The sequence below is a fragment of the Xenopus tropicalis genome, chromosome 6, assembly GCF_000004195.4.
Source record: "Xenopus tropicalis strain Nigerian chromosome 6, UCB_Xtro_10.0, whole genome shotgun sequence".
Lineage (NCBI taxonomy): Eukaryota > Metazoa > Chordata > Amphibia > Anura > Pipidae > Xenopus > Xenopus tropicalis.
The window spans coordinates 150,841,516-150,856,833 of record NC_030682.2 but is presented as its reverse complement, the minus strand read 5'-3'; the positions used below and the strand labels follow the sequence as shown (position 1 = coordinate 150,856,833).

The following is a 15,318-nucleotide window of genomic DNA, read 5'->3' as shown; positions in this document are numbered from 1 at the left end:
GTGAATTAAATCCATAAAAGGACCCTGAAAACCAAAAGCTTTTAGAGAGTCTGATAGGTGGTCCCAGCAAACATTGTCAAAAGCTTTCTCTGCATCTATTCCCACCAATGAGATTGGGATTTTATTAGTTTTAGCTGAATATATGACTTTAATTAAGGTCCTTACATTTTTAGTTCCTGATCTCCCCTTGACAAATCCCCTTTGTTCTGGGGAGATGAGTTTTGGAAGTACTGGTGATAGATGATTTGCAATAATTGTAGTCAATATCTTCACGTCTTGGTTGATTAGTGCTATGGGTCTGTATGAGGATGTGATGGATGGATCTTTTCCTTGTTTCAGCAGTACTGAAGTGTATGAATTGAGGCTAGAAGGTAAAGATTGCTTATTTTTTATGATGAAGTTATACAATTCTGTAAGAAAGGGAGATTTCATTAATTAAACATTTATAGAAAGGTCCTGATAGACCATATATCAGATCAATTAAAGGGGGTCAGGGGGCTTTTTACATCTTTTATGTAGGACCATGTGCATTTCACACAATATTCTTAATATACAGTATCTAATATGCACTTTTTATAAAGGGGAGAATGGGCGGGATATTATGTACTGGCATAATTCCCTCTAAAAGACATTTCTATGTAATTTCATTTAAACATGTCTACTTAATGTGATTGTGCCGACTGACACTGGAATCAGCCAGTCATATAAAGTTATAAAATACAAGCCCCTCCCACCGTCAGTGTATATTATATTGTGTTCTTTCCTTACGCTAATTAATCATCCAATTTGTATTTGGCCCCCAGATGTGCAACCGTCACTGATGTCTCTCGAGCCCTCATTACTGTGTCCTGCCATGGGATGGAGGGTCGCTATGTGAGTGTGGTCATTCCCGGGAGGGCAGAATATCTCCAGCTCTGTGAGGTGAAGGTTTATGGGGAGGAATCTCCAAACCAGGAAGGTAAGATCTGCTGGGAATGTTGGCTCGGCTTCATTAAGGGCAGGAATGGCATTTCTTATATAGTTATTATCATTCATTATTATAGTGACCTCTGGCACAGTGCGCCTAATCTGGGAAGGTTAATTGGCTTTATCAATCCCTTAAACCCAAAGCTAAGAAACATTATCTGTTCCTATTCTAGGGTCACAGTGTTCCTCACAAACCTGCACAGGGGTAGAACCAATGGCAGCATATTATACTGCGCCCCCATCTGGCAGGGAAACAGTGTAAATATCTAAAGGTTTCAGGCCAATAATAAAGCTTTTATTCCATTGTGATCACTTGAGTTGCCCCTTGATCTGTGTGTCTCGTTCCTGTTTCCAGAAGGAACAGTCTGTTATATAATATTACACTGTATTTATTAAAGGAACCAATCTGGCAAGATCAGGAGAGGCCCAGCAGAGCTCCGTCTATAGTCCCGCACACCAGTACTCAGCTGCAACAGCCATTGATGGCATTGAAGAGGCCAATATTTATAAAAGCCCATGTGCCCACACCAATCTCGACCATGAACCTTGGTGGCGCCTGGACCTGAATACAAGACACAAGATTAGGACAGTGGCCATCGTGAACAGGGGGGACTGTTGCAGAGACCGCTTGAAAGGGGCTCATATTCGTGTCGGAAACTCACCAGATAATAACAATCCAGTGTGAGTCACAACCACTGCCTTTATCTTTCTCTCTGTATAGGTTTGAAAAGGTTTGTATGACTCCATTTAAATCAAATGGAAACTTATATATCAATGTAAATTTTGCAGGCTAATAGTTTGTTTAACACAGTATTGTTGTAGCTACCTTGCCCTGCTTCCCAGTCTTCTCCTAATGTGACCATCTTGCCCTACTGTCTCCATCTTGCCCTACTGTCTCCATCTTGCCTTACTGTCTCCATCTTGCCCTACTGTCTCCATCTTGCCCTACTATCTCCATCTTGCCCTACTGTCTCCATCTTGCCCTACTGTCCCCATCTTGTCCTACTGTCTCTACCTTGCTCTACTGTCCCCATCTAGCCCTACTGTCTCCATCTTGCCCTACTGTCTCCATCTTGCCCTACTGTCCCCATCTTGTCCTACTGTCTCTATCTTGCCCTACTGTCCCCATCTTGTCCTACTATCTCCATCTTGCCCTACTGTCTCCATCTTGCCCTACTGTTCCCATAATGTCCTACTTTCTCCATCTTGACCTACTGTCTCCATCTTGACCTACTGTCCCCATCTTGCCCTACTGACTCCATCTTGCCCTACTGTCTCCATCTTGCCCTACTGTCCCCATCTTGCCCTACTGTCTCCATCTTGCCCTACTGTCACCATCTTGCCCTACTGTCCCTATCTTGCCCTACTGACTCCATCTTGCCCTACTGTCTCCATCTTGCCCTACTGTCCCCATCTTGCCCTACTGTCTCCATCTTGCCCTACTATCCCCATCTTGCCCTAATGTCCCCATCTTGTCCTACTGTCTCCATCTTGCTTTACTGTCTCCATCTTGCCTTACTGTCTCCATCTTGCCCTACTGTCTCCATCTTGTCCTACTGTCTCCATCTTGCCCTACTGTCTCCATCTTGCCCTACTGTCCCCATCTTGTCCTACTGTCTCTATCTTGCCCTACTGTCCCCATCTTGCCCTACTGTCTCCATCTTGCCCTACTATCCCCATCTTCCCCTAATGTCCCCATCTTGTCCTACTGTCTCCATCTTGCCCTACTGTCCCCATCTTGTCCTACTGTCTCCATCTTGCCCTACTGTTTCCATCTTGCCCTACAGTTTCCATATTGTTTCCACCCTTTTATACCATCTCTACATTTTAGTACAGGTATGGGACCTGTTATCCAGATTGTTTGGGAGCTGGGGTTTTCCAGATAAGGGGTCTTTCTGTGATTTGGATCTCCATAACTTAAGTCTGCTTAAGTCAAGCCCCTCCCACCTTCAGTGTAAATTATATTATGTTCTGTCCTTCCACTAATTAATCATCCAATTTGTATTTGGCCCCAGATGTGCAACCGTCACTGATGTCTCTCGAGCCCTCATTACTGTGTCCTGCCATGGGATGGAGGGTCGTTACGTCAGTGTGGTCATTCCCGGGAGGGCAGAATATCTCCAGCTCTGTGAAGTGAAGGTTTATGGGGAGGAATCTCCAAACCAGGAAGGTAAAATCTGCTGGTAATGTTGGCTCGGCTTCAGTAAGGGCAGGAAAGAACCAATGGGAATTCATTTAAAAGTGCAAAATAAAAGCCTAAATACAGTGGATATAAAAAGTCTACACACCCCTGATAAAATGTCAGGTTCCAGTGCTGTACAAAAATGAGACAAAGATAAATCATTTCAGAACTTTTTCCACCTTTAATGTGACCTATAAACTGTACCACTCAATTGAAAAACAAACTGAAATCTTTAAGGTGGAGGGAAGAAACCAAAAAACCTAAAATAATGTGGTTGCATAAGTGTGCACACCCTTAAACTAATACTTTGTTGAAGCCCCTTTTGATTTTATTACAGCACTCAGCCTTTTTGGGTATGAGTCTATCAGCATGGCACATTGTGACTTTGCAAGATTTGCCCATTATTCTTTGCAGAAACACCCCAAATCTGTCAGATTGTGATGGCATCTCCTGGGCACAGCCCTCTTCAGATCACCCCACAGATTTTCAATCGGATTCAGGTCTGGGCTCTGGCTGGGCCATTCCCAAACTTTAATCTTCTTACGGTGAAGCCATTCCTTTGTTGGTTTGGATGTATGCTTTGGGTCGTTGTCATGCTGAAAGATGAAGTTCCTCCTCATGTTCAGCTTTCTAGCAGAAGCCTGAAGGTTTTGTGCCAATATTGACTGGTATTTGGAACTGTTCATAATTCCCTCTATCTTAACTAAGGCCCCAGTTCCAGCTGAAGAAAAACAGCCCCATGATGCTGCCACACCATGCCTCACTGTGGGTATGGTGTTCTTTTGGTGATGTGCAGTATTGTTTTTGCGCCAAACATATTTTTTGGAATTATGGCCAAAAAGTTCAACCTTTGTTTCATCAGACCATAACACCTTTTCCCACAGGCTTTTGGGAGACTTCAGATGTGTTTTTGCAAAATGTAGCCTGGCTTGGATGTTTCTCTTCATAAGAAAAGGCTTTCCCCTTGCCACTCTACCCCATAGCCCAGACATATGACGAAAATGGGAGATTGTTGTCACATGTACCACACAGCCAGTACTTGCCAGATATTTCTGCAGCTCCTTTAATGTTGCTGTAGGCCTCTTGGTAGCCTCCCTGACCAGTATTCTTCTTGTCTTTTCATCAATTTTGGAGGTACGTCCAGTTCTTGGTAATGTCACTGTTGTGCCATATTTTCTCCACTTGATGATGACTGTCTTCACTGGGTTCCATGGTATATCTAATGCCTTGGGAATTCTTTTGTACCCTTCTCCTGATTGATATCGGGTAACAATGAGATCCCTCTGATGCTTTGGAAGCTCTCTGGGGACCATGGCTTTTGCTGTGGGATGTGACTAAAAAATGTCAGGAAAGACCAACTAGAGCAGCTGAACTGTATTTGGGGTTAATTGGAGGCATTAAATGATGGCAGGTGTATGCTGACTCCTATTTAACATGATTGTGAATGTGATTGCTTCATTCTGAACACAGCTACATCCCCAGTTAGAAGAGGGTGTGCACACTTATACATCCACATTATTTTAGTTTTTTTGGTTTTCTTCCCTCCACCTAAAAGATTTCAGTTTGTTTTTCTATTGAGTGGTACAGTTTATAGGTCACATTAAAGGTGGAAAAAGTTCTGAAATGATTTATCTTTGTCTCATTTTTGTACAGCACAGGAACCTGACATTTTATCAAGGGTGTGTAGACTTTTTATATCCACTGTAAGTGTCTCATTATACTCTTTTAGGTGGGGCACAGAAATTGTACACAAATATTGGATGGAAAATCCACATGTAAACATTTAATTACAACTTTAGTTTCAGGAAGGAATCTGGCAAGATCTGGAAAAGCCAGACAAAGCTCCGACTATAGGCACCCATCGGTGCCAACGGCTGAAAGAGATGGCATTACAGAGACTGATCTCCATAAACACCCATGTACCCACACCACAGTGACATATAGTTCATACAACATAAACATAAAATACAAAGTGTATATTCTCAATTTTGCACATTAAAAATATAAAAAATCATTTCCAAGATCAATCAATACTATAGCCTATAAAGATAGAGCGAGGGATAATTAATTGGCACAAATTGGGAATAATATGGTCAATAGATTAATCAGTTAAAATCAGGTTCTTAATTCATTATAGGAAAAAGATAAAAATCTATAAATCTAAAAGTTCTTAAATCTAAAAAAAAATTAATCTATAATGAATTAAGAACCTGATTTTAACTGATTAATCTATTGACCATATTATTCCCAATTTGTGCCAATTAATTATCCCTCGCTCTATCTTTATAGGCTATAGTATTGATTGATCTTGTAAATGATTTTTTATATTTTTAATGTGCAAAATTGAGAATATGCACTTTGTATTTTATGTTTATGTTGTATGAACTATATGTCACTGTGGTTTTTAATTGCTAATGATTATGAAACATAGATAAATTGATTGATTTTATTACGAGTAGTGGTTTGTGAGCGCCAACTCTTCTGGGGGTAATATTTAGTCTATCACATGGATTAGGTGGAGGAATGCAGCTCAAAGGCACATACTGCTTTAGACCTCTTATGAGATAATTAACACAACTAAGTGGTGGGGTGTGGGTTTTCCCTTTTTTTTTAAACACATTTAACATTAGTTTAACAAATAATTGTGGCTATTTACACACTGATTCTCCAGCAGCAGTGGAATAATAGTAATATTGTTTTTGGAGCGCGGATAAGGTCTGTATATAATTATCATATTTACCTTAAGTATTATACATTATTCTGATTATACACTAATACAGTGGTTCTCAACCTGTGGGTCAGGGCCCCTTTGGGGGTCGAACAACCCTTTTTTTTACAGGGGTTGCCTAAGACCATCAGAAAACACGTATTTCCAATGGCCTTGGGAATAATTTTATGGTTGGGGGTCACCACAACATGAGGGACTGTATTAAAGGGTCGCGGCATTAGGAAGGTTGAGAACCACTGCACTAATCTGATCAGCTATAATCCTGCCCAGTCATTGAGCTTTAGCCTATAGGATACACCCATGTAAATGGGATTTTCTTGGAGCGCTTTGTGATTACTTCCCAGAATTCCTTGTGCTTATTTGCATACATATTAGGTCTCCTCGACTCTTTTGAGTTATCTGTAGATTTGCACCCTTGGCTCTACCTAAGCTGATCAGAAAACTAGGGATGCACCAAACCCACCTTTTTAGGTTCTGCCGAACCCCCGAACTGAATCCAAATACTAATTAGCATATGCTAATTAGGATCATGAATGGTTAAAAATCCCCCCCCCCCCGTAAATTGTAACCCTTTCTGAATGCTATTTATGTTAATTAGGATTCGGATTCGTTTTGGCCAGGACCGTGGATTCGGCTGAAACTGAATCCATCAAATAAAGGCTTGATTCGGCCCGAATCCTGAACCAAATCCGGGATTCGGTGCATCCCTACAGAAAACCCAGCACTACACTGATGAGCCCCAAGAAGGGCAAAACCAGTCACTTGGCATAACCAAACTCATTAAGGGCAGTGGGGAGTGTGTATAAGAGACGGGGGAGTCAGAGTAGGGCAAGAGATGGTTGAGTGTAGTGTTTGTGGGTCACAGTAGGTGCATGTTTGGGGAACTGCCGAGGGGTAAAGGGAGTTAGTGAGAGTGGAAATGTGAACAGATTGGGATCAGAGCGGGGCAAGAGGAGTTTAGAAGGCCAGACAAGGGCAGATTTTAGCTAATTTGGCATCTTATCTGCCCATGTATCGGCACCCCTGAGGGGCTGCCCCAACTGGGAAAAATAAAGAGGATTCATAGAAATGAATGTCCATTTCAATTTCATGAGTTTTTCTAGAAATGGATTCTCAAAAAATAAATATTCTCGAATTTTTCGACAAAAAAAAGGTTAAACATTTTGCATAAAAATAATAAAAAACTCAAACATTTCATACGATCAACTTACAAATTATCCTGACTATTAATAAATACATTAATGAGTGCATTGTTTGGCTAACAATCCGAATCTGACAATTCCCCGGGTTAAACTTGCCGAGTTCATGTAGAAGCCAATGGCAGAGCCCCCTTCCCTTCCCCTGAGGTTCTTTCTTTTTGTCTTGAAACTTTAGAGATTTTTGCTGCGTTGTATCCAAAAATCACAACTTTTTTTTAATTGTTGCAGCGACAATTCGATAAAGTCAGGATTTTTCGCTGTAACAATTTGGAGAAAGTCGGGTTTTTTAGGGCTTTTCTCAGAGTACTATTATTTAGTAAGTATCAGACATACGGAAAACAAATTTAGTGGAATTTGAAAAAAAAAATGAGTAATTTTTTGGTGATGATTTCACTCTAAGTTTGCAGGTTTTTCCTTTCAGTCACTGACATTTTTTTTACTTGTTCAATGCAGATTACTATGATCCATGGGATTATAGTTCATCATTGGAAGACAAACATTCGGACTAAAGATATTTCCATCATTTCACTGAAACCTGATTTTTCTATCAAATTCTATCATTGGACCAATGTTAACTCTTTAATGCACATAACTCTATGGCCTTTCATTTACTTTCCACCCGTTTCCCTCTCCGACTCCCTGAGACAAGTTGCTAACGCTGCGCATACTAACTGCCGCTTGTGACTCTTTATCCTGCTGCAAACAGGCAACTAGATGCGTCTGTGAGTTGCAGTTAGAGGCTCTGTATAACCTGAATGTATGATTGCATTATATAAGATATAAACAATAAATGCTTGAACATATTCTCACTAATTCTATATTGACTCATTTATCATGGGCCATAGAATCGGGCCCTCCCCAGGGGGGACACACACAGAGATCCCACAGAGGACTCTGTAATCCCCAGCAGCCCAGCAGCCTTCTCTCTTTGCAGTCTGAACTATTGGTACTGGCTACTCACTCTGGATCTCTCTTTCAAAAGCTGGCAAAACAACAGAGGCCCCTTTATAAACTGCTGGGTCCTCCCTTGATTTTTAGCTCCAAACCCAGGCATGCCTCCTCTCCCAGCAAAGCACTGGGGCTTCCAGCCAATCAGGTTTCTCCCCAATCTGTAGCTGGGCGGGATGATGTCATAGACAGAGAAACAGGGGAAAGAGTTCTCTGATCCCCTACATTATAATCTAGATATATGTGTATATATATGTAGCAGGCATTGTCCTTGAAAAAGGTCCCAGATGGAGGGACGGAAACAGTGGAATTGATGCTAAATAAATATAAATTCTTCATCAAAGACCCAGTTGACCCAGTTCATAACTATATCAGCATCGGTTGACCTTGCACCTCACCTAGTTATTTGATTGAAGGGCAGCATCCTTAGACTTGAAAATAGATGTATCTATCTATTGTAACCCTTTCTTGGCACACTCACTTATTTTGGGGTTTTATATATGCTCAAAACAGGAAATCGGTCCCCTTTTTGCAGATAAAAGTTACTGGGACTGGGATTTTAACAGGCAAACAGTAATAACGCTGCTCTGGAAACCTGTGTGGGTTTAGCCACTACTGGCTCAGTCTCTCTGGGGACTCAGTCCCACACTCCCCTCCTGGAGGAAATACCCTTTCCCAGTTCAGTCCTGGCAAAGTCCCTTCCCCAGAGCTCTTTCCCCAGGTAATGCTACCTGCCCCAAAGTACCTCTCCCTTTGGAATAGGCAGTTGCTCCCACGTAGCCCTGAGAAACACCTGCCCTCCCAGGGGCCACACACAGGAGACTCTATACCTTCCCTCAGATAGATCTCTCACTGGGGACTCACACAGGGGACACACACAGGAGACTCTATACCTTCCCTCAGATGGATCCCTCACTGGGGACTCACACAGGGACACACACAGGAGACTCGATACCGTCCCTCAGATGGATCCCTTACTGGGGACTCACACAGGGACACACACAGGAGACTCTATACCTTCCCTCAGATGGATCCCTTACTGGGGACTCACACAGGGACACACACAGGAGACTCTATACCTTCCCTCAGATAGATCTCTCACTGGGGACTCACACAGGGGACACACACAGGAGACTCTATACCTTCCCTCAGATGGATCCCTCACTGGGGACTCACACAGGGACACACACAGGAGACTCGATACCTTCCCTCAGATGGATCCCTCACTGGGGACTCACACAGGGACACACACAGGAGACTCTATACCTTCCCTCAGATGGATCCCTTACTGGGGACTCACACAGGGACACACACAGGCGACTCTATACCTTCCCTCGGATGGATCCCTAACTGGGGACTCAACAGGGACACACACAGGAGACTCTATACCTTCCCTCAGATGGATCCCTAACTGGGGACTCAACAGGGACACACACAGGAGACTCTATACCTTCCCTCAGATGGATCCCTCACTGGGGACTCACACAGGGACACACACAGGAGACTCTATACCTTCCCTCAGATGGATCCCTCACTGGGGACTCACACAGGGACACACACAGGAGACCCTATACCTTCCCTCAGATGGATCCCTCACTGGGGACTCACACAGGGGACACACACAGGAGACTCTATACCTTCCCTCAGATGGATCCCTCACTGGGGACTCACACAGGGGACACACACAGGAGACTCTATACCTTCCCTCAGATGGATCCCTCACTGGGGACTCACACAGGGACACACACAGGAGACTCTATACCTTCCCTCAGATGGATCCCTCACTGGGGACTCACACAGGGGACACACACAGGAGACTCTATACCATCCCTCAGATGGATCCCTCACTGGGGACTCACACAGGGGACACACACAGGAGACTCTATACCTTCCCTCAGATGGATCCCTCACTGGGGACTCACACAGGGACACACACAGGAGACTCTATACCTTCCCTCAGATGGATCCCTCACTGGGGACTCACACAGGGACACAAACAGGAGCCTCTATACCTTCCCTCAGATGGATCCCTCACTGGGGACTCACACAGGGACACACACAGGAGACTCTATACCTTCCCTCAGGTAGATCCCTCACTGGGGACTCACACAGGGGCCACACACAGGGGACTTTGAACACCTTTCTCTTAGATGGATCACTCACTGGGATCCCAGGTAATAAAGACATCCAACAGCAGTGTAGCAGATTTCTTTTTACAGCTGGCACACAGCAGAGTTTCCCTTCAATGTCACAGTTATTGCTTACTGGATCTCTCTGTCTCAACTCTGGCAAACCAACAGGGGCTCCCTTTATAAACTGCTGGGCCCGTTCCTGACTTTTGGCTCCAAACCTAGGCACGCCTTTTCCCAGAAGTGCACTGGGGCATCCAGCCAATTGGGCCCTCCCCAGTCTGTAGCTAGGCTGGATAATGTCACAGGGGACATAGTTCTCTGATCAGAGTTCCCTGATCCCCTACATTCTCCCCTTGGACAAACCGGCAATGACCTCACTTGCTGTACCCCCTTACACTCAGAAACAGTACAACACTCAATAGGGGCATTACCTTGAGACCTGCACTTACTCAGACCCAGTCCCTTAGATATAGCGAGGGTTCCAGCATCTGCCTTCATGCCAACAGGGTGCTCCACGGTGGTCTTCCTTTGACTCAACCCCTCATCTTCTTCAGGGGAGTCACTTTCAGATATGGAAGGCTCATAATAGAACTTCTGTACTGTTAAGTCTTACAGTTCCGGGACAGATGACCCATCACACGGCACTTGTAACATTTCCCATTAAATTTTCTACGTTGCCGGCGTACTTTACACATCCTCATCAGGAACAGGGCAGTTTGGCTGTATGTGGCCTATCTTATCACACCGGTAACACTTCAGTCGGAGTTTTGGCTCTCTCAGACAGCTGAGCTTTTAACTCTTCCAACTCTTTGCAAAGTTTCTTATTCTTCTCCAGCAGCTTTGCATCAGCAGGGGACTTCTCTGCATGCCCTTGGGTGGAACTTCTCTTCACCCTCACACAGGCATCAGCCTCCTCCCACTGAACTCTCTCCATCAGAGCAACATAGCCAGGGGTTAGTGTATCCTGGTAGTGAGCTCTAATTGTCATGGCAACAGGGTCACTATTCAAAGTCCCTCTCCTCATTTGGCAAATCCTCAGAGAATCCATTTCAGAGCTTTGGATTACCCCACGACTCACCAGCAGTCTCAGGCCTTGCTTCACCTGCACCAGATAGGCAGACAGGTCTTCCTTCTCTTTCTGGAAGGTAGAGTGGAAGTGATGGACCATCTCTGTACTACTCGCTACTCGCGCCAAACGTCACCTCTAGGACTTGATTCAGGTCGCCTGAAGTAGCATCAGGGTGACTAACTAGGTAGGATTTCACCACGTACACAGCAGGAAAGTGAAGACTCTTAAGGATCTTCCTTTTCATAGTTGCCTCAGGGCCAATCTTTCACGGACACCACAGTAGAGTCTCTTCAACTCTCAAAGGACTCCTCACCTGAGGGTACAGGATCTGTGCCTGAAAACACTTTAAGTCTGTTAAAATTACCATTCCAGGCCAGCTGAGTCAGTTGGTCAGTCAGTTGTCCCAGCGCACTCACAATATCAGGGGTATCCCGGGTCCCCTTGGAGACCACGCTCTCACTGGATGGACATTGCTTTACTTGACTCTGTTCAACTGGCGAATCAGACAATGTCTTATTGGGTAACACACCCCCGGTGCTATAACTGCAAACTGGGGAACAAGGGTGTCACCATGGGCAGTTAACTCATCTGCGCCATCAGACAGGTCAGGCAGAATAACCCTCCATGGCCCTTCATCTCCCGCATCAATATCAGGGGGAACCTTTTCACCTATCTCTCTGGGGCTCTCTATGAGGACATTCAGCAGAACCCCGGCAGAATCTTGCCCTGACGCAGCCACTCTTGGGCAGTGAATTCTTATTCCCCATCAAGGATTTCATAAATAAAATCTTCTTTCACTCTTGGAATCATTGGCCCCACAGCAGCAACCTTCCGTGGGTTCATTCCACAAGCATTGCACCACTGGCGAACAGGTTGTGGGATTTCTTGGCAGACTCACTTATTTTGGTTCCCTTATGCAGATACACACAGGAGACTCTATACCTTCCCTCAGATGGATCCCTCACTGGGGACTCACACAGGGACACACACAGGAGACTCTATACCTTCCCTCAGATGGATCCCTCACTGGGGACTCACACAGGGACACACACAGGAGACTCTATACCTTCCCTCAGATGGATCCCTCACTGGGGACTCACACAGGGACACACACAGGAGACTCTATACCTTCCCTCAGATGGATCCCTCACTGGGGACTCACACAGGGACACACACAGGAGACTCTATACCTTCCCTCAGATGGATCCCTCACTGGGGACTCACACAGGGGACACACACAGGAGACTCTATACCTTCCCTCAGATGGATCCCTCACTGGGAACTCACACAGGGACACACACAGGAGACTCTATACCTTCCCTCAGATGGATCCCTCACTGGGGACTCACACAGGGACACACACAGGAGACTCTATACCTTCCCTCAGATGGATCCCTCACTGGGGACTCACACAAGGACACACACAGGAGACTCTATACCTTCCCTCAGATGGATCCCTCACTGGGGACTCACACAGGGGACACACACAGGAGACTCTATACCTTCCCTCAGATGGATCCCTCACTGGGAACTCACACAGGGACACACACAGGAGACTCTATACCTTCCCTCAGATGGATCCCTCACTGGGGACTCACACAGGGACACACACAGGAGACTCTATACCTTCCCTCAGATGGATCCCTCACTGGGGACTCACACAGGGACACACACAGGAGACTCTATACCTTCCCTCAGATGGATCCCTCACTGGGGACTCACACAGGGACACACACAGGAGACTCTATAACTTCTCTCAGATGGATCCCTTACTGGGGACTCACACAGGGACACACACAGGAGACTCCATACCTTCCCTCAGATGGATCCCTCACTGGGGACTCACACAGGGACACACACAGGAGACTCTATACCTTCCCTCAGATGGATCCCTCACTGGGGACTCACACAGGGGACACAGACAGGAGACTCTATACCTTCCCTCAGATGGATCCCTCACTGGGGACTCACACAGGGACACACACAGGAGACTCTATACCTTCCCTCAGATGGATCCCTCACTGGGGACTCACACAGGGACACAGACAGGAGACTCTATACCTTCCCTCAGATGGATCCCTCACTGGGGACTCACACAGGGACACACACAGGAGACTCTATACCTTCCCTCAGATGGATCCCTCACTGGGGACTCACACAGGGACACAGACAGGAGACTCTATACCTTCCCTCAGATGGATCCCTCACTGAGGACTCACACAGGGACACACACACAGGAGACTCTATACCTTCCCTCAGATGGATCCCTCACTGGGGACTCACACAGGGACACACACAGGAGACTCTATACCTTCCCTCAGATGGATCCCTCACTGAGGACTCACACAGGGACACACACAGGAGACTCTATACCTTCCCTCAGATGGATCCCTCACTGGGGACTCACACAGGGACACACACAGGAGACTCTATACCTTCCCTCAGATGGATCCCTCACTGGGGACTCACACAGGGACACACACAGGAGACTCTATACCTTCCCTCAGATGGATCCCTCACTGGGGACTCACACAGGGACACACACAGGAGACTCTATACCTTCCCTCAGATGGATCCCTCACTGGGGACTCACACAGGGACACACACAGGAGACTCTATACCTTCCCTATATAATATACTGTTTATATAGAATATAAATATCACAATATACTCTATATATAGAATATAAATGTTATAATATACTGTTTATATAGAATATAAATTTCACAATATACTGTATATATAGAATATAAATGTCATAATATACTGTTTATATAGAATATAAATGCCATAATATACTGTATATAGAATATAAATGCCACAATATACTGTATATATAGAATATAAATGCCACAATATACTGTATATATAGAATATAAATGTCACAATATACTGTATATATAGAATATAAATGTCACAATATACTGTATATATAGAATTTAAATGGCATAATATACTGTTTATATAGAATATAAATGTCACAATATACTGTATATATAGGACATAAATGCCACAATATACTGTGTATATAGAATATAATTGTCACGATATACTGTATATAAATAGAATATAAATGTCACAATATACTGTATATACAATGAGGAACATAAGTATCAATATCCTTCTTGAGTCCAAAACTGCCCCCCATACTCACAGGCACTGCCCCCCATACTCACTGTTACTGCCCCCCATACTCACAGTCACTGCCCCCATACTCACTGTTACTGCCCCCCATACTCACAGTCACTGCCCCCCATACTCACTGTCACTACCCCCATACTCACTGTTACTGCCCCCATACTCACTGTTACTGCCCCCCATACTCACTATTACTGCCCCCCATACTCACTGTAACTGCCCCCCATACTCACTGTCACTGCCCCCCATACTCACTGTCACTGCCCCCCATACTCACTGTTACTGCCCCCATACTCACTGTCACTGCCCCCCATACTCACAGTCACTGCCCCCCATACTCACTGTTACTGCCCCCCATACTCACTGTTACTGCCCCCCATACTCACTGTTACTGCCCCCATACTCAAGGTGAGGCCTTACCAGGGACCTATAAAGAGGTAAAATGATGTCTCATCCCTTGAGTCAATGCCCTGTTTATACAAGACAGCACTTTATTTGCTTTAGTAGCCACAGAATGACACTGCCTGGAATTAGACAACTTGTTATCTACAAAAACCCCTAGATCCTTCTCCATTAAGGATCCCCCCAACACACTCCCATTCAGTAGATACAGTGAGGAACATAAGTATTTGAACACCCTGCAATTCTGCAAGTTCTCCCACTTAGAAATCATGGAGGGGCCTGATATTCACATTGTAGGTGCATTCCCACTGTGAGAGACAGCATTTAAAAAAAATTCAGGAAATCACATTGTATGATTTTTAAAGAATGTATTTGTATTGCGCTGCCGCACATAAGTATTTGTATTGCGCTGCCGCACATAAGTATTTGTATTGCGCTGCCGCACATAAGTATTTGTATTGCGCTGCCGCACATAAGTATTTGTATTGCGCTGCCGCACATAAGTATTTGTATTGCGCTGCCGCACATAAGTATTTGTATTGCGCTGCCGCACA

The 15,318-nt window shown here is 44.8% G+C and overlaps 1 protein-coding gene across 2 annotated transcripts in view; it reads left to right on the top strand.

Annotated features, from left to right (window-relative positions):
* Nucleotides 1-15,318, top strand: part of LOC100498436 — an 83,906-nt gene that overhangs the window by 17,598 nt on the left and 50,990 nt on the right. For both annotated transcript variants that reach the window (XM_031904414.1, XM_031904413.1), the window contains exon 7: nucleotides 804-958. In XM_031904414.1, the coding sequence (XP_031760274.1) occupies nucleotides 804-958 (155 nt within the window). The remainder of the gene's footprint in view (nucleotides 1-803; nucleotides 959-15,318) is intronic.